The 26,071-nt window shown below is 38.7% G+C and overlaps 1 protein-coding gene and 1 long non-coding RNA gene across 14 annotated transcripts in view; one reads left to right on the top strand and one right to left on the bottom strand.

The window, feature by feature from the left end:
- The window catches only part of LOC133838936 (tropomodulin), a 50,268-nt gene extending 29,226 nt beyond the window's left edge, over positions 1 to 21,042 (bottom strand). For 2 of the 11 annotated variants that reach the window (XM_062270199.1, XM_062270200.1), the window contains exon 1: positions 20,227 to 21,041. In XM_062270199.1, coding sequence (XP_062126183.1) covers positions 20,227 to 20,469 — 243 coding nt within the window. In that variant the 5' untranslated portion in view covers positions 20,470 to 21,041. Of the gene's footprint in view, positions 1 to 3,661; positions 4,121 to 14,526; positions 14,919 to 20,226 lie in introns of those variants that run through there. The other 9 variants (XM_062270208.1, XM_062270207.1, XM_062270198.1 and 6 more) reach the window with 8 other exon arrangements.
- Positions 21,043 to 21,145: 103 nt separating this feature from the next.
- On the top strand, positions 21,146 to 24,976 carry LOC133838941 (uncharacterized). 3 transcript variants are annotated; one of them, XR_009894027.1, is made up of 4 exons: positions 21,146 to 21,765; positions 23,283 to 23,806; positions 23,883 to 24,257; positions 24,393 to 24,976. It is a non-coding gene; the product is annotated as an uncharacterized LOC133838941 (long non-coding RNA). The 3 variants fall into 3 exon arrangements; XR_009894028.1 differs by lacking the exon at positions 24,393 to 24,976 and having other exon boundaries at positions 21,146 to 22,076; positions 23,883 to 23,897; XR_009894029.1 differs by lacking the exon at positions 24,393 to 24,976 and having other exon boundaries at positions 21,146 to 22,097; positions 23,883 to 23,897.
- Positions 24,977 to 26,071: the final 1,095 nt, after the last annotated feature.

Below are 26,071 nucleotides of genomic sequence, written 5' to 3'. Positions count from 1 at the left end.
AATCTATACAATACTTTTCGAGGTATATATTGTGTGCATATATGTGTATAGTTAATGCTAAGATATGGCCAAATAAACGTACATATAGAAAATGGCAAAAATTGTTTTGATTTATTGGTAAATATTGGCATTTGACTCATAAACTTTTGCGTAATAATTATCAGGAATTTTAGAACTAAATATAAAAATTTAAAAATTTTATTGAATAAAGCAAAAGTTAAAGTAAATAATTTGTAGACAGTTTTTGAATTTATTATTTGATTTGTATATAGGAAATAATCCTCGGAACAAAGCATTCATTGTTCATTCAGCTGTTGTTGACAACATTTTCGTATGTTTCCTCATTTAACGCACAAACTAATCTATAAATACAAATATCTATTTAATGGCTTTAATTGCTGTATCTATAGACGTTATATCAGCAATAATCTCAATTAAGCTAATAATAATATTCTGCGTTGACTCACGCTTCGCTTTTTCCCATTGTTCTGCAATTTGTTTGTATTTTCCTTATGGGAATTGTTAACAAAAAAAAAAGATGTTTGAATTTTTGGTGCTAAATCAGCGCGAACATCTTTGATATGACCCAATTAAGCGGTGATTGTTTATTTCATTTGCGGCAATTCGCCTCAGCTGGCATCCAGCAAAAGGCGCTCTTCCAAATCAATTAGCCTCGAGGCTGAACCCTGAACCCCAAATCTCTCCCCCCACTTTGGAGCTGAGTTTAGCAACTTAATTGGCGAAAATGAGAGCAGCGCCCAGCGCACTTGAAGGTGGCAAATATATTTTATATGCATGTCAGCTGAATAAAACAAATGTTAATGTTGAGGTTTTTAACTTTTGCGCTGGCCGCGGCAAATGGCATGTGGCATAAAATGCTTAATTAATGTGCCTCACATGTTGGTAGAATGTTCGTAGCTGCTATCACCGAAAAAACAAGAGGAGAAAAAAAAGGAGCAGACGCGTCAGTTTTAATTAAAAGATAAAATTGCCTGGCCAACAAAAAGCGAATAAAAGTGAGTGGGAAAGAAAGAGAGCAATAAGGACTCTTAAAGCACATGAAATAATAAAAACTGGCAATGAAATTAACAACAAATAAACGCAGCTAAAGTTAGAAAAATGCTCAACTGAAGTTCGTAGTGAAGTAAAGCAACAACAAAATCATCGTTGTTTAACGAATGAAAAGCATTCGCTGGCAGCAAGGAACAAAAAAGGAAAATACGAGTAGAGAGCACAGAGTACAGCGAATTACGGAAGGGGAAATGGGGCGCCGGAGCGGAAACTTTGCGCTGAGATCGCTTTTGTAGCCGCCGTTGATTGCTGCCATGAAAAAATCCTGTGCAAAGGTGGAAACTACCTAGCTAGAAGCGGGAGCAAACACAACTTAAAGCCAGGACGAGGACTAAAAGGAGAGAAAGAGCGAGCAAGAGAGAGAGAGAGAGAACGAGAGTTGGTAACGTCAACTCAGCGTTGTTGGCTTCATTTGAAGGCAGTGCCAAAATGCCGCCGGGCAAAGGCAAACGTCGGGTTAACAAGTGAGTCCCAGCAGCAACAATAAAAGGCAGTAATGATACACGGCACAAGGGAGGGGCAGGGAGGGGGGACAGGAGTCGGAGTAATGCCAACTCACAGGCTACATCTGCTGTTGTATGTGTTGGCGCTTAAACATAATGCATGCCTCTCACTCTATGTATGTGTGTTGGTATATTAAGTGAAATGAAATCCTGTTAAGAGAAACAATGAAGCTATTAAAAAAGTCTGCAGGTGTGAGCCAAGAGTGTGCCACACGATGTGGCATATATATACATATATGATATACATACATACATATCGTATACATTTATTCAAGAGTGTGTGCCTGTGTGTATATCTGGTAAACCTCATAATATCGTTTAATAAATACTTTACAGCTTGATTGATTGCAGGTGCGCCGAAGCGACAGGTGAGTGTGTGTAGCTTAAGGATGCCTAAGTAGCTGTTGCTGTTCCTGTTGCTGCTTCTGTTGCGACTCTTGTAGCTTGCTCCTCTTGTTGTTAGTCAAAGTAATTTATGCGCCGAGCAACACGTCGTCGTTCGTTCTTATACTGAAGCAAGTCACAACACACACAGAGCACAGATTGGGTCCCATGTGGCAGCATATAATCAATGTGGCACCCGCCCATTGTGCGCTTATGTTTATCCTTTTGGACCCAGCTCCAGGTTGAGCCACATACTATACAACGGCATCCCATCTCAACTAGCAGCGAAAATTCACTGACCTGGAAACTTTCTAACTGACGTCGTCGTCGTCGTCGGCTGGCCAAGTGCTTTAAGGGCGTCACTTTTTTTTAAGAATGAACGAACGAGTGAAAAAAACCCCTTCAGAGTTCAGTTTGTTCGAATGTATGTGCATACATTAAGGGTATTCCCCTTTCATTTGCCATAGTTCCCTTTTTGATTAATGTCCAAAGCAAACTGTTTATTTTTAGACACATTAGCAGTTAATCAAGTGCAAAGCGCATCGAAATGCTTCGCTTAATTAGCAAACACTTTCACAAAGTATCTTTCAAAATATTCATTCTGCTCTTTAGTCACCAGCTGAATACATATATATATATTGTATATGTATCGGATAATGTATTATATGGTATATGCAGCATATATAGTATATTGTGTGTTGGTAAAAATCAGATGAAATTCTTTTTGGCTTTCGCTTTTTTGTTTATGTGGCCGCCAAAAAGCGGATCGGAGACGTCGCTTTCGACATCTTTGTCCGGCGTCCATTTGGCAACTTTCAATCTGTCGCATTTGTCAGCTTCAAAAATGTTGAGTGAAGTGGGCGTACGCTGGTCATGCGATTGCCTTTCATTACTTGACGCATCTAAATAGCCCCATACACTCATAAACACACATATAATTGCACACATACGCACATGCGCATATGCGAGGGTTGACAAAGCTTATTGCGACTTTTCAATGCAAATTCCTATGAAAAGTTTCTCTGTTGCTGACAATTATGACAATTTTAAATTATTAAATCTACTGTTTTTGTGAAACATTTCAAAGTTCCAACACAATTTAAAATGAATGAGAAATTCGAGTTTGAAAATTGGAACATCACAGGACTGAATATAAAAACCTTTTCCCAATAAACCAATCTCGCAACATTTATCAAATTTAAGGGATATTCATTTTAATTTTATTCGCAATCTGCGCCAACATAATTTTTTGAATGTACTTAAAAAAAAATGTTCAATAGTTCCAGTTTTAAGATAGTAACATTGTTAGGATATACTCGTACTAAGTCCAAATTCTAAATTCTAATAGTCGTTTATAAAATTTCACATAAGAATAAGCAAAACGGATTTTAAGCAGAAAATCTTCACAAACATAGTAGAGAAAGAAACCTTGCTGGTAGAAAATTCTTTTTCTCAATTAATGTAAAGTTTAATAACCAAATCTTCACAGACATTCTGGAAAATTTGTTAACTTCTCACTTATTGCTCTTCGGAAATTTCTTGTAAATTCTCAATTATTAGTAAAATAGTCTTTATAAAACACTTATTAAAGTCATATAAAAATTCAATCCGAGCTTATATTCCTCAAACTTTAAGCTTTCTTTAAATTTGTGTCCTTTCATGAATTTGTCGAGCCACCCTCGCTTAAGGGACTCTAGTCTCACCTTGGTGGTGCGCGTTTTGCGCCATTGCGAAGTTTTCTTCGACGTTGTTGTTGTTGTAGTCTCCTCTTCCTCAATGACGTCATTGTCATTGTCGTTCTCGTTCTCGTCGTTGTTGCTGTTGCTATTGTTTTTGTCATTGGCAGTGTCTGCCATATTGTAGAGTGTTTATGTTTGTGTTTTAATCCTGAGAGGTGACGACGAGTGTTATCCTTATGCTTATCCTTGCAATATGCGCGTGTATGTGTTGATTTTGTTTGCTTTTGTTGTTGTTGATTTTGTGTATTTTGTTTTGTTTTTTTTTTTTTTTGTTAATTTGCGAGTTTATTTCATGGCTCTTAGCAATTTTGTTGGCACTTGAACACACACAGCAGAGAAACAGAAACAGAAACAGAAGCTGAAACTTTGGCTGGCTTCTTCTTTAATATTTGCAATATTCACATGGAAGAAAGATGAGTGTATTCATTTCTCTTTCATTTCACTCATTTTCACTGGAAACGCATTATGATTTTTATTAGATGCGATAGATAATTACATACATAACATATTCGTATATAAAATATTCTTCTTTTTGCAGAAATATTTTATATACAGCAGATATTTAAAAAATAAAAAGAAAAGAAAACATTAACGCGTTCTTATTCTGCTATAATTTATTATTTCAGCTGCCTTGAAGAGCTATTTGGCCAACGTTCGGTTGCGTTGTTAAATGTTAAATGTGAAACGAATTGTTTGTATTATTCGCGAAAAAAATTCAAATAAATATAATTAATTAAACCGTGCGCAAATAAACGTTGCTTTTTCAATTACAATGTTCCCGTTGTTATTATTAAAAAACAATGAATTCGAGCACAGATTGATTTAATGCGAATTTATATATATAAGAACAAAAACAGTTGCACATCGTTATCGGTGAATAATTTGCCACAGCTTTTGTGAATAAGCGAGTCACTTCAAAACAAAATAACGCAAACCACAATCATAATTTGATTTATTTGCCTATTATGTGTCTCTCTCTATCAAATTAAATTGATATTCGCATGCTGAAGGGTTGTGGTTTGGTCAACTTTATGGCTAAGTCTTAACCAAATCAAAGCAACTGCCAATCCATTGGGAGGTCTCTAGCTTAAGAGCCGGACATTGTGGCAAAACATACGCACACCCACTCACACACTCACACACACACACACACACATGCACTTGAGTACACTCAAAGGCACATGTGTGCGTACAAGAGTTGAAAGTAGTTTCGACTATGCCCAAATGCCTTTCAACTTGAAAACTATTTACGTCCACACCCAATGGAAAAGTTGCAAAAAAAAAGGAGGCAAAGAAAATGAGTAAGAACGTTGATATTTTCAAAGGTCGAAATTTTAATGCTCTTGTAGGGAAAGTTTTAAATAAATGAAATGGTATTTTTAATAATTGATATTTATGCTAATAATATACAAGAATTTTGTCATGTATTCAATGAAAAATAAATATAAACAACAGTGGAGAGATGTAAAAGGACGAATTAATAATAAATCCTTTTGGATATAGTTTTGTATGTTTTTATAATATTAATCATTTAATTGCAATAAGTTGATTGTTTGATATAGGCTTTAAAGTGAAAAGCAAACTAAATTCAATTTAATTTTTCATTAGTTTAATTGAAAATTCTTTACTTTTTTTAAAGTATTTATTATATTTGATTTTTGAGGAAATTTCTGTTTGGTATTAAAAATTTTTCAAATAGTTCCTTTCTTTAAAGTTCTTCGAAGTGTAGGTCAAACTAAATACAATTTAATTACAGTCTTTTTTTGAATTAAATGAAATTTGTTTGTCTTTAATTGCATTGTATCTTTATTTATATATATTCACTTTTTCGAAAATTGTTGCTCTTTATTATATTCTTTCGACAGTTCCCGAAAGATGTAGTTATTGTTGGCTAAAGTCTTTAAAGTGTTGATCAAACTAAATCAAATTCAGAAAGTATCTGCCTCTAATTGAAATAAAATGTGTTGAAATTTATTATGTTCTTTATCATATATTTGATTTTTGACTGCTGCTTCACATTATTTTCTCTGCATAGTTCCTCCCAAAGCCCTCATACCCTCTGGCAATAGCGGAAAAAACACACACAGTTGAGAGCAGGTGGGCAATATCAACGCATTGTTGGCAGTGTGAAGAGCTCAAAAAAACTGTTGTAAAATACAATAGCAGAAGATTGTTTTGTGTTTTTTTTCTTGTTCTGTTGAAATGTTGTATTTAATAATATTGTTAAATGCATTGTTCTGTCCATTTTTAATAACATGCGCAGCTGTTGTTTAATTCTTTCCTATCTTTTATGGTGTTTTATTGTGTGATTTTTTGTTGTCGTTTCTATTTGGTTGCATTTGATGTTTGGTTTTTGCACTATTCTTGTAAATTTGTTTTTATTATTGTTGTTGGTTGTCTGTGTAATTCTTATTTTTTTTTGTATTTGTATTTTTTTGCCAATAGGCTTTGTTGTTTTAGTTGTTGTGTGTTGTGTGTTTTGATTGCACTTTTTTTCGCTGCAGTATTTTATATGTGTGTTTTGGGTTTTTCGAATTTTTGCGAGTATTCTGTGATAGCGCGTGGGCGAAGTGTTTATTGTTATTATTGTATTCTTTTTTGTTGTGTGGCTGCTGCTGTTGATGTTGTAGTTGTTGTCGATGCTGGTTGGTAGTGTTGTTGTTGTTGTTGGTGGTGGTTGTGGTGTTGTTGGTGATAGCTGTATACCCGAATAGTATATGCAGCCGCTATTGTGTGGTTTTTATCGCCTCGATATGCATGCAAATATCAAATGCTAAATATTCAACGGGGCCATCAGGCTGACTGACTGACTCTGTGTGTGGGGCAGGCAGCACAGCATCAGACGCGCTCGCGCTCGCAACCAACTGAGTTTGCTTGATTTTCCGACAGTCCGAGGCAGTCAGCCAAGCAAGCACACAACTGAGCTGAGGACGACACCACGAGATGGTGAACAGAGGGAGAGAGAAAGGAGAAAGGGGCGCCCTGGTGAGAGGCAGCCGCTAATAGAGCGGCGCACACAATCAACACTTAATGTTGCCGCGGGGAGCGAAGCGGCTGACTAACACAATTCGCTCATAATCTTAAAAATTCACAGAGACACTCACACACACACATATATGAATGTGTGTGCTGGTGTGTGTGGCCACTTTAAATTATACAGTTTTGAACATGTGTGCGCAAAAAAAATATTTGCCGCTTTACATTTTGAGTTCTCCTTTATTATTTGCCGTCAACGCGACGTATGCGTAATGTGTGAACGTATGTTTCATCTGCAGTAGTTGTTGTTGTTGTTGTTGGCAGCGACATAGCGAGAGAGAGAGAGAGAGAGAGAGTGCGAACTTGCGAATAAGAAAAACAGGTGAATATTTGTTGACCACACTTGCTTGAAAAATTATAGCGAATTCCTTTCAAGAAATGTTCGAACAATTTTCTTGGCCGCGCGCAAAAAAATTTAAAAACATGAAAAACAAATTAATGCCTCGAGAGCATTAAAAACCCAAAAACAAAATAAATAAATAGGAAAAAAAAAATAAAGAAATGTATGCTGGCTCCTCTACTTCTTATGATTGTGATTGTGATTTTATTCGTCTGCCTCGGCTGTTGCGTTGTCTACTGCGCGTGGCACTCAACTGAACTGAACCGAACTGAACTGAACTCGGAACTCAACTCAACCATGATGATGAACTGAACTGATGCTAGGATTTGCCTTGTCGTCCAACAGCAGTTCCTGGCCTGCCCTCCGTTCCGGTAAGCAGCAGCAGCTGCTCTTTGTCTTCTCACCTTTGTGTAAGCAAAAATGCTGCGAAATATCCATTGTTGTTCCTTTTCGTTGTTGTAAGTAAATCACACGGCGTTGGTTCAACCTTGTCGCGTGAACAGTTTATTGCGTTGCGAGCTTTGGCCACGTCCATTTGTCACACGGCGTATTTATAGCTCAAATCATCAGCACCACACATTCACCTCTCTCTAACACACGTTCATATGTGTATTTATATTATGGATAGCTATATTCTCGTCTAGTATATAGCTTCCATAATCAGCATTTATTGCTAATTATCAACAATTTGCGCTGCAATTCGCTGCACCATCGATTTGCCAAACTAATCGAGCTTGTCAACTCAGCAGATGCGGATGTTAGTCTCTCACTCTTCTTCCTTCTCAAACAAATTGGTTTATTAAATAATTGAAAATAATTTGTGGAAACAAAGCGGCTTTTGTAATTATAATAATTGTTAATTTTTGCGCTTTTGCATTCATTTGGCTTTCATTTTGGTTTCATTACTTTGTGACTTTTTGGCTAATGGCTGCTGAATTATTTATAACGAGTTATTTTATTTATTTTCAATTAAATGAAATTTAAATTGCATTGACATCTCTCGCGCTCACTTTGGCGGCATTTTCTTCAACTTCTGCGTAGCAGAACCCAAATCAATTCTGGGCCCAGAAGCAGCTGTCCCTTTGGCCATATAATTAATTGTTTACATTTTCCTCGCCAACTTCACACAAAAGTTTCAATTCAGCTTCGGGGGCAAGAAAGTTAAGACTCCCGCCGCGACACCCCCCGCCCCGACACTCTTTTCCCCTCCACTCTTTTCTCTTCCCCTTTTTCCACTTATTTCGAGCTGCTATATAAAAATAAACAACAACAAATGAATTGTAGGCTCAACGCCTGCTAAATATAACGCGTTGAGAATTGTTCCAAAAAAAGCAAAGAAATTAAAATATTATTTATAGCCAAAGCAACAAAGCACACAGCAGCAACAACAGCAGCAGCGCATACAAAAAATCGATATGTGCGTTGAAATGTTTTTTTGAATTTGAATTTGAAGTGAAAAATACGAGCGAGCGGAGTCCGATGTATGTGCCACAGCAACTGTTGCCTGTAAATCGAATGCTGATGTAAAACTCGCAGATGTAAAACGTAAAAAAACGAAATGGACTAGATAAATGATAATTGCTTTTTTTCCACTTTTTTGGGAGTCTTTTTTCGGCACGTCAGCCGACGAAACAGATCAATATGGCAATGCTTTTTGCGTCAGAGCGATGCATTTACGGTGGAAAAAAAGTGTTGAACTGAATGCGTTAAAATCGCACGATGACCGAAGTTTTCCACACACCCCTCCCTTCACTCCCCTCCTTTCAGTTTTTCGATTTACTGACGTATCCGGGCCTCCGAGGGCAACGGCATCGAGGCATCGATGACTTCGCTGGCCTCTTCGCTGCGCCTCGCCTCGCGTTGCGTTGAGTTGTTGTAAAAATAGTTGTTTGTAAACAAAAACAAAAACAAAAAGAAAAAAATAGAAATGCAAAGGACGGAGCACGAGAGTGCTTTGACCTCGGTCTGTGCCACGTCTGAGCGTATATAGAATACGAAAAGAAAACCACATCTTTATCTAATTTACCTGCAGAGGAAAACGCATCACCATTATACAGTTTGACAGTCACTGCATTGAGGTGAGTTTCGTGAGTGTGAGTGTTTGTGGTTCTCTTGGCAAGGCAAAGCAAGGCAGCTGCGCCACGCCCACGCGTTCATGTCAGAAATGATCATTGACATTGTCGTGCTGAAGGTGTTACACACACACACACACACACACACACACATCCACTCTAATAGAGACAGACACGACTCTCGACATACACACACACACTCACACAGTTACACCTGCTGCTCTCACAGGTGTCGGCAAACTAAGAGCGTCGCTGCTTCAGCCAAATTGCTCTTCCCATTGCGCTAATTAGCTCTTTGACACAAACACATGTATACAAACACTCACACATACACACACACACCTATACAGATACACCTGCTGCTTCGAGTGTGTTGCCTCCACACTTGTTGTTTTGCTTGCCATTCGCCGTGCTTTTACTCGACCATCTTATTCATAGTTCCATTTTGAATTTTGAATGGCGTCGCTGCTTTCAAGGTAATTTTCATCAGTGTGTTATGTTATTAAAAACTTGTACCGAGACCGAGTATACTTATTAAAAGCCAATTGTTTAAAAATAGTTTTTGCAATTGAAAGTGCAGTGAAAAATTATATGATTTATACACATACATATGTATATATGTATGTATAATATTTGAGGTATTTCTATCCGGCATTGCTCGTAATATGAAATAGTATTCATTAAAAGTGTTGAGAGAAGTTTTTGTAATGAGTTTTATTATTATACCTAATTTGTCTTTTTGATTTATGGAGAATAAATTAACTAATAATATAGAAAGTTCTAAATAAAATAGTATTCATTATAAGTTTTGAAAAACGTTTTTTTTAAGGAATATACTGAAATATACTGAAATTATCTGGAAATTTATTCAAACTAATAATTTTTTTTTGATTTCTGAAACTTGACTAAACTTGATTTCATTCTAGTTAAAAAATATATAAGAATTATAAGAATCGCCTTAATTATGCTTATTTGCGGTATTAAAATATGCCAAATAATATACCGCAAAATACTAAAATATACCACAGGTCATATTTTTGTATATCAAAGAAATGCTACATTTCAAATATATACCACAGAGCTCAAAATATACCAAATTATTAGTCAAAGCAATAAACCCTAATGCAATAGGCGTAAATTTGCTATACAAAAGTTGCTCTTAACTCAAAATAGTTGTTCTCAATAATCTTTTCTAATAACCGAATTCTTCAGAATAGTTAGAGAAACATATGCATACATTTACTATTCATCATTCTGAGCCCTTTTAACTTATTGCCCAACGTGTGGGTGCTAATTAGTTAAATTATTAATGCTTTGTTATATTGTCAATAATAAAATGTGAAGAATCTTTCATTTAATTATATTAGTATATCATGCTCATAAAGGATGGCTCGAGACATTACCCTTAGTTTCATCTAGCAGCGAAAATGTTTGGCCATGTGCCTGTCCACGCCCCATAAATATTATTAAATTATATATTTCTTTCTTGGCCATTAACATTATGTAGGTTATAATTTAAATGGCCAGAAAAGAGCGAGCGCGCGGGCATCACATCAAAACATCAAATACCAGAAAAATAGAAAACAGACAACAGTCAGAAGACACAACACAAAAAAAAAAGAAAATAGAAAAAAGAAAGAAATGCTTCTAAAGAATTTCGCCTCGACTGGGGTCGCCTATACCGAGTACAAATATGTGAGATATATACAAACAAAGATACAGATATGAAATATATATTTATAGAAAATGTTGTCAAGACGTTTTTATATGCAAAAAGCCAAAGGCAAAGGCAAACAAACAAGCGCGTGAGTTAAGGGCATCCAAAGAGGAGGCGAACACTGCGAACTGAGAACACATGAACCCCATTTGAGGCCAAGGAAATCCATTCAATGCAATTTTTCTTGTCATCTTTCGCATTGACAAAGATCGTCATCATTCTCTGCTTGACAAGCCAAGTTGAGGTGAGTGAAAAGTGTAAAAATATGTACAAACAAAATCTTTAGAGAAAAACTATAGAAAATGTAAATCCAACCTAAGCGTATTTTATTGAACACAACAACGCAAAGAAACTTTTAGTGTGTCAGAGAACAAATAAAAAATAGAATAGAATAAAAAGGTAAAATCACTAATAAATCTTTTAGAATTTTAAGATAAATAGATTTAATTATTTTATTTTTAAAATACAATACACAATGGTCTACTTTTTTAATTACACTTAAATGGAAACATTTTAATTATGGTAAAGTTTTTTATGTGCAAGGATAATAGCCATAGATTTGATTAACTAACACAAATTCGATTTTGGTGCCATTAACAACAAAGGAACATCGCATCAATAGCCCAAGTTTACAAGCAATAAAAGAGCTGTGAATTTACGACTGCAATTTCGATCACACGCTAAGCAGCAGCTCAAAAATAGCTTACCAATAAAGTCAAAGTCATGTGATCGCGCTGAATGAATTCCATTTCAAATGTGAATGTGAATTTAACGATCAATTTATAATAGGTTTTTCTCTTCGCCATATAGTGCAGTTAAATACATGCGACACACAAACTCGTGTACATTTGTATCGAGAAAAAATAAGATATAAAATGGTATAAATTAATATCTTACAACGCGGCCGAGTTGTTGTTGTTGCAACTAATGGCCAGTTGATTTACGGATTGGCTTGCCTGCTCGACATTTTTATGTGTGTTTCAATTTATATGCATTTCTAATGGGGCGCCCCCCTCCTGTTGACTATTAGTCGCTGAGGGCACAACGGGCACAGTGTTTGCTGCATATTAATCATACGCACTGTTAAACGCTCGAGTGAGTAAGAATAGCACACAAACAGCGAGCGAACGACAGCGAGTTTGATGGCCAGATTAGGCAATCAAACTGCAGGCAGTTTGTTCGCATTTCGATTTAAATGTCGGTGCGAACTTCCGGGATTAAACTCGCTGCCTCCGTCGCCTCCCGCTGTTGCCGTCACATCGTTGATGTGGACATCACACTCGGCGATTGCCCGACACAGCTGTGCGGTCCTGCCACTGTTCAGTCAACTAATTAGAGACGCATGTGGCAATCAATTCGCGTTGCAGTTGCTGGGCCATTTCATTGAATTTGTATCGTTGCGCATACGCCATGTTGGATGGAAACACCAGTTTTATTTTCGTTGGCCATTACAAAACTAACAGCAGCCAAATCAAAAGCAACAGCAACAGCAACTGCAACAACAGCAACGTCATCAGGGCAAAGCGGAGGCGGCAACACAAAAACGTTTTAGTGAAAATAAATTGAAAATCTTTGGAATATGGTTTGATGTATTGTCGGTCCATGTGTATATGTCGGATGCTGTGTGTGTGTGTGTGTGTGTTGGTGCCACACTCAATCTGTATCTGCATGTCGCTGTGTGTGTGTGCATGTGTTGTTTGTTTTGCCTGTTTGCGTTTGCTCTGATTTCAGTTGTGTTTTGGCTGCGAGCGCAATTCTGCAACAGATGCCAGCATCGTGTTGTTTGTTTTTTAACATGTTTCGCTTCTGGTTGAGCCACATTTTGATTGATTACACGAGTGCAGGCCAAGACAACGACAACAGACAACAGACAACACACAACAACCAGACACCATTCATGTAAACTTTGTAAATGTGTCTCGACAACTGCATAGCGAGTATAAATATCTATCCCTCTAGCTCTCGAGTATATTGCACAACAGAAGCCACGGGTTAAACTCTCATCGAATTAACACCTCCAACTAAATCAATCAAAAGTCAAAGAGCAACAACCTCCGGCAGATTGCGAAACTAATTAAACAAATTGAATAGACGCACACAATTCAATCAAGAGCGTTTAATGCACGTTGCAACAACAACTAGAATAATAATAATAATGGCCATAATAATGCTTTTTGTTAGTCGCCTGTTGAGTGCAGCCATCAAAATTAATTGAAAAGACGTTGGAAGCGAAGGCGAAGGCGAACGGAACGAAAGCTGCTAAGATGCTTAACCGGAAAACAATTTGTTTGTGGCTATGAATGGTGATGGTTAGGGAAAACTAATGCAAAAGGAAAAACAGTTTCCAAGCCAAGGCTGCAACATCAGCAGAATAATACGGCAGTCGGATAAGACTGGCAGTTGCCCTCAGTGGCATATTCAGAGGCAGCAGCAAAATTGCTAATAAGCCACAATCAAAGGCAAACCTAACCCTAACAGAGCAGAGCAGAGCAGAACAACGACAATAGCCAAGTCAGATAAAAAGTGTATCGATAGCAGTTTGAGCACAATGAAAATGCTCGTTCAAGGGATGCGGGAGAAAGGGAAGGGAAGAGAGGCAGAGGCTATCGTTTATTTTTAAGCATATTGAAAAGCAGCTAAAAAGCAAGCGCAGCGAATGAAAACAATTTTATTAAGTGAAAAATACGAAGCAAGAAAATAACCCGCAGCCAAAATAAACAACAAATTTTCACAGTAACAACAGCAACACCAACAGCAGCCGCATCGATGGCCCAAGTCAAAGTGAAGGCAACAAAAGTCCTTGGCAGTGGCAAAAACCAAAAGCAAAAAAAAAAAAAGTTCTATTTATATATAGCCAGAAGCCAGAAAAGAAAAAAAGCCTGCTGCGAAAGGGTAGCTGAAGTGCGAATTGAATTCACAAAAGGATTTGCCACTCAGCAAATATGTGTGCGAATCCGAAAGAGAGAGAGAGAGAGAGAGAGAGAGAGAGAGAGTGAGAGTATGAAGATAAATGGCCATTTAAGTGGAGATTGATTTAGATTTGTTTTTGGGTAATTTATACAGGGTATGTAGCAGTCGCTCAAGTGTCTGCCCGAAGCCTGCTGCTGCTGGTGCTTTCTTTATTTATTTTTTGTGTGCTCAACGGGTTGGCAAGCGAGGAATGGGGAAACGATTGAAAGATGCGTTGAAGTGTTGGCGGTGACTTCGCTTCGACAACGACTGCGACGACGACGACGACGTCGACGTCAATTCACCTTGAACCACACGCACAACAACCGCATGTGGCAGGCACGTCAGTGGCAACATCGACAGCGACTGAGTAGCAGAGCAGACACAATTAAGTGCAAAGCAGAACGGAAGCGAGCGACCAAATTTTACGAGCGAGGTAAATGACAGATTCGGTGGCGGCATCTTTACATAAAAGATTGACAAGTGATTTTCACACCTACAACAACAAGCAGGAAAACATACAACAACAACAACAACAACAAAAGGGGACAGCACCTTAAACGAGCATAAAGCAGTCTTAAGGCCATAGAAAAAGTTTCGTTTTGTTTGGGGATTCTTTATATATTTAATTCTCATTTTTTTGTCGTTGCTGTGGTTGTCACTGTCGAGGAGCTTATTTGGATTTTAATTTGCTTAATAACGATGTGGGTCTTACCTGCTCATCTAGTATTGCCATGGCTTTCAGTTGCCACTGGAACTTTTGCCTAATCCGCTTTCACACAAATTTATATATAGAGTAGAATATAAAAGTTGAGCGGTTGAGTGGTTAAATGGTTTTTGCCTGTTGAGCTTGTTGCGCAATTCTTAATTCGCTGCACAATATTTTTGATTTCGTATATTTGCTTCTAGTAATTTTACACTATTCACCCACGCACACACACACACACATGTACAGCACTTACACACACACACACATGAACATTACGAGGGGACGCACGTCACAAACTACGCAAAATGCGCAACCGAAATAAATCGCACATAAAAACTAATCTATTTATTTGCCATTCCAGCAATAAATCAATAGTTTTTCGTTCAATACTTTTGCGCTTTCCTCGTCTCTCGATTCTCGCTTTTCACGTCTTTCCGACTGTTTTTCAGTTACTGCGCCTTTTGTTTGTGAGTCTTGTAATGCAACTGAAATCGAAGCAACATCGAAATGCAATCAAAGTGCATTCGAGTGATTCTTTTTTGTCGTTCTGTTCTGGCAGCCAAAAGTAAATATCAATGCGCAGTATATTAGAGAAATAAGAAAAAATGCCAAGTGCATTATAACTTTCGATTTCTAGCATTCTGTTGACACATTGTTGGCATATTTTGAGCCAAGCTGTGCAACACATAACATATTTGTTGCACACGACAATGATGCCAATAAACCAAGCCACAAATTTCATTTCAATTATTACGAGTGCCATCAGAACTCATTCGCCAGCTAAATCAAAAGTCAACTGATAAATTGAAGCATCTGATGGTGACAACTGACACTTAACACGCCGCAAATCGTGGCCCAAAAAAGGGAGAAGAAAATATCTCTACAATTTCTGTGTGTGTGTGTTTGGGTGACAAGTGTCATATGCCAAACACTGAATTATGGGGATGGATTAAATGTCGATTGCAGCAGCAGCAGCAGCAAAATATGAATATTAACACATGAGCATACGATGAATTATTAACGATGTTCGTTTTATTGCACACGCAGAGCAAATCACGCAGAGCATCATGTAAATAAACAAACCAATCATTTGCTTTAAATTATTAATTAGGTTATGCAAATGCAGCTTGACAAAATATAAACAAAATTCAATTGACAGCATCAGCAACAGTAGCAGCTGGAGTTGAACTACTTTGGAGCGTGGCCAACAACCTTTAAAGGCTTTCACAGTTCAGCTAATTGAGCCAGCTGAGTCGGAGCCAATTTAATTTGCATTCAACGCCGCTTGCTAATTAGTTATTCAAATGGTCCAAAGAGCATTTTAGTTATGGCCAGCAAAGAGGTAGAGAGTACAAAATGAAATTAGAGTGTTTCTTGGTGAAGTAGAAAAGTAGCTTAGAATATTTGAAAGTATCTATTTTTCTTCTACTTTTTTTTAAAGCATATCTGATAGTCGTTGGAGCAGCTGTAATCACAGCAGAACTACTCTTTCATTTGCCGCACTACGGTCTCTAGTTGAAAGCGGTTAATCCACGGCAATTTTCGACTATTTCCGTTTCAATTTGATATCCATTAAAGCGCTTCGGACTCTCATTGTTTGGTGTGTCGCTCCAACTCTCGATACTTTGTGTTCCTTGGCCCAGGCTCGTTAATTGCGTTTTCAGGCATTTGCATGTGCTGCTGTCAGACAAATCCGACAGAAAGACAACCCGAGATAGTAAGGGAAACACACACAAAGAGGGAGGGGGGACAGCTGGCCTACAATGTACGCTGAATATACTCAATTTGCAAATTTCCTCATTGATTTGCCAACAGACAACTGAGCGAAACGGCGGCGGCGGTGGCATACATGAAGATTGAGAGGGTTTCCTGCAGCAATGCCAATCTGCAGCTGGTTTCGGCCATTTTTCTCGCAGTCGAGAACCGTTTTTGGCCATAGACAGCCAACAACAAAAAAAAAAGATTGATACACATCTGAAGTGCTTGGCTTTTGGTTTGCTGTTGTGGGTTTGGGGGAGGAGAAAAAATGGAGGCGAGTTGCAAAACTACGCAAAACATTTTGTAAATTGAATTTGAAAATGTAATTGAAATAAGTAAATATCAATTGAATATCCGCCAGCCAGAAGCGGGCGGGCGGAAGTTTATGGCAGGCAATGAAATTATTTGTTTTTGTTTTCGTTTTGTATGTTTTCTGTGTTTGTTATGGGCCCCAGTTTAATGCGAGTCTCTAGCAACTTACAAAGAAAACTCAAAATTCTCCATTGCGGCAGGTCAATATGAATGAGATTAGGATGGGGATGGGCGAGCAATAAAGAAGAATTTTCGTCTAATCCATTGGCAAAAGGCGAGTTATGAAAAGTGCTTGTAAATTACACAGAGAGAGACAGAAAGAGAGCAAGCCACTCATAAAACTGATTTATGCCAAGTACAAAAGCAACAAACAATGATGCTCACGTTCGACGCGTAGCGTGCAAAAATTGTGCTACTCAAAAGTCAAGCAGCGGCTGCCCGACTGCCAAAATAAATGGCACGTTTATCATACGCCCAGTGAGCCCAGTGCGTCGAACAATTTGGCAGCAGTATTTATATACTACAAAAACCAAAAAAAAACAAAAAAAAAAAGAGCACATATACAGCATAGACTATAGTGTGTGCTGGGCATATGAGCATTTTGTATATACCACGCCCGTCCGCCCACCCGCCGCCTACTCCTCTGCTTCTTCACTGACGTATTGAGCTGGCATACTTAGACGCTATGTTTTGCTTGATGTTTTCGCGTTTGCTTTTCAATTATATAAACATATTTAGATTGTATTCAGTTAACACTCACACACACACACACACGCATAGCATATGTATGGGTGTGTGTGCATTAAAATTATAAATTGTTTGCTCAGCAAAAAGCAACCAAATAAATAGAAGTGAACGAAACGAAAAACGCATAAATAGCTGACCAAAACGCCAACTAGAATCGAAGCGAGCAATATGTATGCTTGGTTTACGCGTCGTATACGCAACGGGCGGTAGGCTGGCTTCCACCTTGAGCGCTGCAACAAATGAATGAAAACCAAGTGGCCGAAACATGACATTGAATTCGTTTTTGGTTTTTCATAATTTCTTTCATTTTTGTGTGACTTGTTTTGTCACACTCAAATGCCATAACCGTGTCAGTACATCATCTACACTATATAGATATATATCTGTTTGTCTGTGTTTGATGACGCGTGTAAAATATTTGCTTGGACTTTTCAGTGGCGCCAACAGCTGAAGATGACGCAAGGAGTAAACTTGGCTAAGACTCTGGGTATGGGCCAGGGTCAGAATCCAGCTTAATATGTGTGGCCAAGTCAAACAATGAATATTTGCTGGGCTTGTGGCTGCTCACGTGTGAGTTAACCAAATTCGTGTAATGTGTTTACCCAAGCTGTCGGTGTGTATGTGTGTGTGTTAGCTTGTGTGTGATCTTTCACGCCTAGTTGCACTAATTGGCATGCCTCATTGGGCGCCCCCTTCGACGACGTCACGTCATTTGCTAATCTGTTTTCCTAACTGCAGAAATACATTAGGAAATTAGCAAAATCAACAACGTGGTCAGCCAAAACTACAGTTAAATCAACTGTAAAATTTATGGCATGCCTCATATCTTTGTCGCTCATTAAACAGATTTTGCATTCTCATTTTGCACTTTGTTTTAGGGTCACGTAAACTTGCGGTCCTGGAGATTCGATGTCGGAGTGTGAGTGAGCGACACACACACAAACGTTGACCCCGAGAAATACCCCTTCAATGTAGAAAAATGACAAAAATGCCACGTGCCTCATTAGGAATGCGGCTATGGCAAAGGAACTTCGTTCGTTGTAACGGACACGCAGCGTAATTAGTTGACCCCCTTTGTTGACCTCCCAACAACTCAAACCCCTTGTAATAACGAAAAGTATCAACGTAGACAGCAATGACACTAGCTGCAAAATATGGCAGCTTAAATTTACATTAATCAACAAGGAAATTAAGCAAACTAAATGAGAGTTAATGTGATACGAAAGTGTAAGCATAAATAATGAAAATTAGTAAAGGAAATGAGTCTAAATATGATATAATATTATATATTTAAATAAAGTATATAACAAGAAAAGAAATTAAGCAAACTAAATGAGAGTTAATGTTTTATGAAAGTATAAGCCTAAAAAATGAAATTTAGTAAAGGAAATGAGTCTACATATGATATGAAATTATATATTTAAATAAAGTCTATAACAAGAAAATAAATTAAGCAAACTAAAGTATATTTTATAGAATAGAATATGGACAAAATTAAGTTTATCAGGCAGCTAAAGCTGCATTACAACAGTGTTGAAATATTTATATTTATTTATTTAGCTTATAAATAAATTTAAAATAAATAAAATATACGCTTTTAACTGAGTGAGCTGCTCAGTAAAAGCTGTAACTTTAATACAATTATTCACAGCTAAATCTCTTAAGCCAGTTCATTCATTTAAATTCGCTGCTTGTGTCATTGCCGCTTTATTAAAGTTACCCAAAAATGCTGCATGTGTGCGTTACGCATACGTTTTCATTACGTTTATGGTGCAGAGTCAAAGGACAAAGGACAAAATGGCAATGCCTCCCCCACAAAAAGTAAGAGCAAAAGCAATCGCAATGCAAATTTAATTTGGGCCAACATAAAATTTAAACAACGCACAGACGATCATAAAACACGAGACGCTTGGCTGTGCTCGCAGCAGGTAAAGTGGCAGCCAGTCAGCCAGAGAAGAGGGGGGAAGGGAGGTGTGGAGGCAGCGTTGTCGGTGGTAAAGTGAAGACCTCTTTAAATTCAAGATGCCAGTGCAGTGCAATATGACCGCACGCGTGGCTGCGCCGCCAAACCGGAAACGCAATTTGTAATTTTGTGCAACGAAATTTGTAGCAATTAATTGCAATATATGCGTCTGGTCGCCTCAGTCTCTGCCTCTGATGCAGCCTCCTGTTGCATGTTGTGCGCCAGACCACAAGACACGGAAACCTCAATACAACTACGAGTAGCTAGCAATCGTATATTCTTCGCTTAGCCAAAAAGCCACACGGATTTATTGCATTTCATTTCGAGTTTTTCATTTTTGTAATACTTTTTTTTTATGAAAGCGTTCGCTTTTTTCTACGTTTTGTTCAGTTTTGGCAGCGCATTAAGTGATTTGTGCCTAACAATAATTTGTAAGATTATTTTCGTGTTTTTGCGTTTTTTTTTGTTTTTTTGTTTTTGTGATATTCGCAATTTGCGCCGAAATCAAACAGCTGCAAAATTTGTGATCTATCTGCCAGGCGTCGCCTATAGAAAGTGTGGCTGAGATTTCCACATAGCCATTCTTCTATATATTTCTTTATAGCTAAATTATAATAGATGCACATACATATATGCACATATGTACTCGTCGTCTAATTTGTACATATTTTTTGTGTATGTATGTATGTTGCGATGATTTACCGCTTTGTGGCGGCTATATAAACAATTTGTTAGAACACACACACAGTCAAATAATAATCTTTCATATATAGTAAGTAAATAAATAAATTTTGACATGTTTTGGTCTATTTGGCATGCCCCTAACAATAATATTGCCTTACAGATATTTCCATCGAAAATATATTGCGCAAATTAAATGAGATATTTCATAGTTAAATATTCAACAAATACAGCATTGCACTCACCTCAGTTATTTTCATGGTGCGCTTGACGGTCTTGCGGGTTACTTCGGTGGTCTCCTCGACAACATCGCCATCCTCATCGATGGTCTCGGTGACCATTTTCTCGCTCTCGCCGGGTATCACTTCCTCGGTTCTCTCAGTCACAACGCTGGTTTTGCTCTCCGCATCCGGTTCGGTGACAGCAGCTTTGGTCTGCTCCTCCTGCTGCTCCTCGGAGGCACCGAAAACATCCTCAATGTCCGACATGTTTGTTAATTTGGGCGATTTCTCACTTTTTGTGTTGTTAAGTATATTATGTATTTTGTTTAGGTGTTGATTTTTTTGTTGCTTGTTGTTGCTTCTTGTTTGATTCTTGATTCTTTTGTGTGTTTTTGCTTTGGGGTCACTTTCACTTGGTTCGGTGCTCGCTCACTAAATTTTTGTTGAACTATATAGCGACTATAGCGGCCCACCGACACGCACACTAAGAGTAGAGTAGAGCAGCAACGCACACACACACACTCACACAATAGAGAATTTCTCAATTTGTTTCGACTGAAAAAAAACCAAACCAGAAATGAATATTTTTCTATTTTTCTTTTATAATTCTGCTTAAATATTTCTTTTGCTATGTGCTTTCTTGGTTGCTTTTGTTGCTTGGCCCGCTGTGGGTTATTATATAAACAACAGAATAATTTTCCTCAAAATATTTCACTGTTAACGTTCACACTAGACGCGATCACGTTTACTTAAATCCCGATCACGTAATCGTAGTACACGAGTATTTTAACGTTATATTTTGTATTTGGGAACTTTTCTGCTCCTTGCTTGATGATCACTGTCGCTGGCTGTGCTTGAGACACTGTGAGAGTGAATGCTCAGCTAGCGACAACGAAAGACGCGACAACAACGAACAACGAACAACGAAACAAGGAAGAACCGACAACAACAACAACAATGATGCAAACAGAGAGGTGCTGACAAAAAAAAAACAACAACGGGAACGACAACAACGACGACAAAGATAACGAAAAGTGACAACGACAACGACAACGAAAACGGAACGAACGAACGACGCGACAAAATGTAAAATGCAAAATGCACAAATGAAACAAAATGAACAAAATATTAAATGCAATTAAAAACGCATAATTTGAGCACATTCAGTTTTGTTTCACTTGCTTAGCAATAAATTCAAATTTCTTTTTTTGAAAAATATAAGAATAATAAAATAATGTAGAAGCGGACAAGAGCAGAGCGCCCAGCGACAACGCACGAGGCAAATTACACGATTCTAAAGCTTCTGTCCCGATCGATGGCACTGCTCGCCGTCTGGCCAGGCCACCGGAACCGTTGCCGTCGTCGCCGTCGCCGTCGCCGCCGCCTTCGTCGTCATCGTTTTGCCGGAGAGCGACCAAAATACCTAATACACACGACTAGTTGGACATCATCATGTCTATGTATATGAGCCCCTGTGTGTCGGTGTGTGTGTGTGCCTGTGGTTTATTTCCCGGCGAGCGAAAAAGACCAACTGCTTGGGATCAACAGCAAGTTGGGTGCCAGGTACACATGAGTGCAAACGAGACAGCCCTAGTGCATGTCCGCTCTTCTTGTTGCTGCTGCTGCTGCTGCTAGTTCGCTCTGAATTTTGATTTTAATGTTGATTTTTGTTGTTCAATTCAATATTTTAAGGCGAGCAGCTGCTGCTGCCGCTGCCGCACGGCTGTTTTGCTAATTGTTTGGCTGCAGCAAGTGCCTCAAATCAAATCATAAATGAAATTAAAAAAGACAATCTGATGAACTGACTGCAATTAGTGTCTCTCGCTGGCGCTGCTGCTGCTGCTGTTGCTGCTGCTGTGACGCATGTCAAATCTGTAACTAGTCCCCCACACCACGTGCGTGTGTTGTTGGCGCTATTTTAGAATGCGTTCCCCGCCTCGCGTCCCGCGATTGCCGTAATTAAACAATACAAACAAGAACAAGCAAAACGACAGCGAACAAACACCGCGCAACAAATACGCTTGCACCGCACACACACACTTTTCAATTACTACTAAACGCAATGGGCAATTAATTTTAACATGTTCCCTAAACCAAAAGGGAAAATTTTGGGAAATTCCTTGGCTGCAGAGCTGCATTTTAAGCTCGACTTGATTTTTGTCTAGGGAAATTTCCCTAAACAATTAAATGCCCACATTACAGTTACAATACCCAACTGCACAGGGTATTCTTAGAAAGCAGATATATTAAAATCTGGCCGCCTGGGGTAGTGCGACTGCAATTGCAACTGCGACGTCTACTGGGCCATTGGTCGCCCCCTCTCCCCTTCTCATCCGCTGTCATCAAGTGCTTGCGCTGCCTCTGGCCGTTTGGCCTGACGGCATTTGCTTTTGCCCGGCGTTCGACAGCTGAGCTGAGTTACATTTGGCATCTGACTACGAGCACACACACACGCACATGTATATGTAAGCATACAGGGTGTTCACAACTATCGCATTGGCTAGTAAATGGTTTCATTCATACTTAGCATGATACTTGTGAGATGGCGATGCATCGCATCGATAGGCGGTGACAGTGCAAAACTTCCTGTATAAAATCGACTGCAAAAAGATATATGAAAGACAAGTGCTGCTGCTCCGTTGTGCAAACAAAGCGTTGAATAAACGCAACACAAGAAAATTTTCTAAAATTAATGCTCGACAAATGTCTTTTTGGCTGCCCAACGCAATCACAGCACAACACAGCACGACACAAATATCTGCATATAAATATACATACTAGATACAGATACAGCTATAGAGATACATCTATAGATACGGCCACAGATACATAATACACTTGTAGATACGTATGCAAGACATGCTATAATGATGATTATACTGCTTGGCTTCAATAACTCGAGCTGTTGGTAATTGGGCCCGTATTGTGCGGAAATCTATTATGGCCTCGCCAGTCAAATTACAGAGCATGAAGCAAAGGATAACAACCAACTCAGGCACTCACACACACACACAGAGACACGCACACTGACGAAATATCAATGCTCAAATATGATTAATAAGTAATTTCTTTGTCAACAGCTTCCTGCAGCCTCTTGTGGTGTGTGTGGTATGACGCCCCAGACGAACGTCGAAAATTCGAGGGAAAATCTTTAATAAAATACATGCATAAATAAATTATAGGGCCGACAGCGAACGGGGGATGAGAGCACAATGGGTAATAAAACAAAGCGAAGACAGTCGCGAAAAGAAATCAACAATAAACAAGCAAAGGAGCAGTCATTTTACAACACGAAGACATCTGAATACCCTCAAGTATACTTAAGTTATAGTCCATTAACAAGTATGTAAATTTTGGGCTGATTTAATAAAGTATTTTGCGCCTCCAGCTTTATGAACTCCAAAACTTTTCTCAAATGCTCTACAAATTTGGGGAGACTCGCTAGTTGGCAGTGTATTAACAAAGAGGAACACATAAAGAATAACTCGCTCATATGTGAAGAGACAAGCGAAACGCCCCCCTCCGCCATCCTCCCACTTCCCCTCTCTGTTAGCCTTGGCGTGCTCTGTTTATCTCACAGTTACACAGTTGTAAATTGCACAAAGTAATTGAAGTACTTTTTATTATAAACCAACAAGCTGTTGTGCCTTTCAATGTCTCTTTCTCTGTCCCGCGTCTAGGGAGTGTCGTTGACTTGTGTTGACCTAGGATCAGCAACAGACCAAATACAAGATGAGGAGCAGGAAGCGGGACGAAGCGGGGAAGGAAGGCAGCCTTAATGCGTTTTGCTAGCTAGCACTTGACTCATGTGTTGCCCTCGACAATGGCAATTTTCTCGCAAAATGAAAAGTTTGTTTTTTCTTCTTCTGTTTTTTCTGTGTTTGCGGCAAAATGGAAACCAGTTGCCAATTGACGCTGAGATGTAAAACAGAAAACGATTCATTCTTTTCGACTTATGGAAAATTTATTGCATTGACATCGCTCACTTGGACAATGGCTAAATGGACAATGGGTGGGGAGGTTCAAGAAACTCGGAAAATTTACTCGAAAGCCAGGTAAAATGCAAAACAATTAAAGTAAGCAGATTATGGCAAATAATTATACAAAGAAAAGTTGATGCTTTCAAATCGAGTAAATGAATACTAAATGATTCCTTTTACTATTCACATTTCTACATTTCTAATATGCAGATTTTTGAGCTCCTAAAAGTATGCAGCACAAATTGTTGATAAGTTGTGTTGGAATTCAGATCAACTTTGCAGCATGTTCAAGTGCTTACAGCTCTATGTTTAGACGAGCATGAAAAGTCTCTTAATAATGCGGAAGCATCTGCTTGAAAAGTTGCAATAAATTCCGAATTCTCCAATGCTGCTGCTGCTTAAATTTCCGACATTCCACACAGTGAACTCGATTCTTTCACAAATAACACTGAGATACACAGACCGTTGGCCATTGGAATTGTTTGAGTTGCGATTTAGCTGTCGACTCAACTCAACTCAACTCGAGTCGGTTCGGCTTGTAGATGTGCAGGAGTTGGATGGGAAAAACAAATGCACACAAATGGACACACGACAAGCAATATGTCCTTGCAATCGCTTGCAATCCTTTGCTTGTGTTCTTGCTCTCTCTTTATCTCTCTCTCCCCATCTTCATCTCCATTTCCATCTAAAGCTGTAGCTCTGTTTCTGGCTGGTTATCTGTGTATCTTTAGTTGCCTGCGGGTTGCTCCTGCTTCTGCTAAACCGGCACAGAACACAAATGGAAATAAATAGTTGCTTAGCTCTTTTGTCTAATTAAAACGTTTCGTTTCGGTTCGGTTTGTACTGTTTCTTTTCCTATTTTCCTAGACTCTGTGTGTGTGTGTGTTCAATTTGTAGACGTCACATACACCCATAGAGTGCGTATGTCGTCTATGGACTTTATGTTGGCTGTCAAACTGTTTCATCTTCATTTCGTTTGCGCCTACTACGAACGCATGTAGTACCTACAAGCCAGCCATATGCTATGGCCCCTTTTGCCATTATGATGATTTATGGGCGGAAATTATTTTTGGGACTGACCATTACACAAGGAGTTCGGGGTGCGGAGTAAGGAGCAACGGGGTCCAGCCTATCCGTTTGCCGCCTTAGTGAATGAAAAGTTTGAGGTCTGCCTTTATTTTTTCTTGCCGCCCAAAAGCATGCAACAGTTTTTTTACAATTTCGATTTCGGTTTGCGGTAAAGTTTGCCGGGCATTTTCCACACTTGGCTGCGTCTTTTAATTTGAAAAGCGATTTTCTGTCATTCGATTGGAACGTGCTGCCCACATTGTGCCACATTTGACCACAGATTGACGAATCTTATTTGAAACGGGCATAGACGCAAAATGTGCCATTTCCTTGATAGGAAAGATTGTAGAACTTTTATTGCAATTACTTTCCGTATGAGAGACGAAGCAACAAGTGAGCGCAAATTATAGCAAAAGCTAACATCGAAAGCTTTGTGAAACTTTTATGGCGTGCGAGCTTTTTGTGTAGCTGGAAACACGCAAAACTTGCAAGGCTTAGTGAATGCAACAACTAACAGGTGTTCGTATGGGGAAAAACAAGTTGATTGATATAATAAATTTCTTGTACTTCACCAGAAGCGTTGAGTCAGCTGCATAACTAAGTTTTAACCCACCATCAGCGCTGAACCAGTTATGTGACTCAGCAGCCAAGCTGAAACACGGTTTCAAAACACTAAAAGTGAGCGCGCTTATCAGACAACTGGAAATGTGCTTGAAAGTTCACTGGTGAAACTGGAGCGCAAGCTGTGCCGCCTCTCTCTCTCTCTCTCGGTAGACTGCAAGCTCTTCCAGTGCGTAAGTCAAAGCCAAGCGCCAAGCCAA

Source organism: Drosophila sulfurigaster, chromosome 2R, assembly GCF_023558435.1.
Source record: "Drosophila sulfurigaster albostrigata strain 15112-1811.04 chromosome 2R, ASM2355843v2, whole genome shotgun sequence".
Classification (NCBI taxonomy): domain Eukaryota; kingdom Metazoa; phylum Arthropoda; class Insecta; order Diptera; family Drosophilidae; genus Drosophila; species Drosophila sulfurigaster.
Note: the sequence above shows the minus strand (reverse complement) of the source record. Positions and strands in the feature narration are given on the sequence as shown.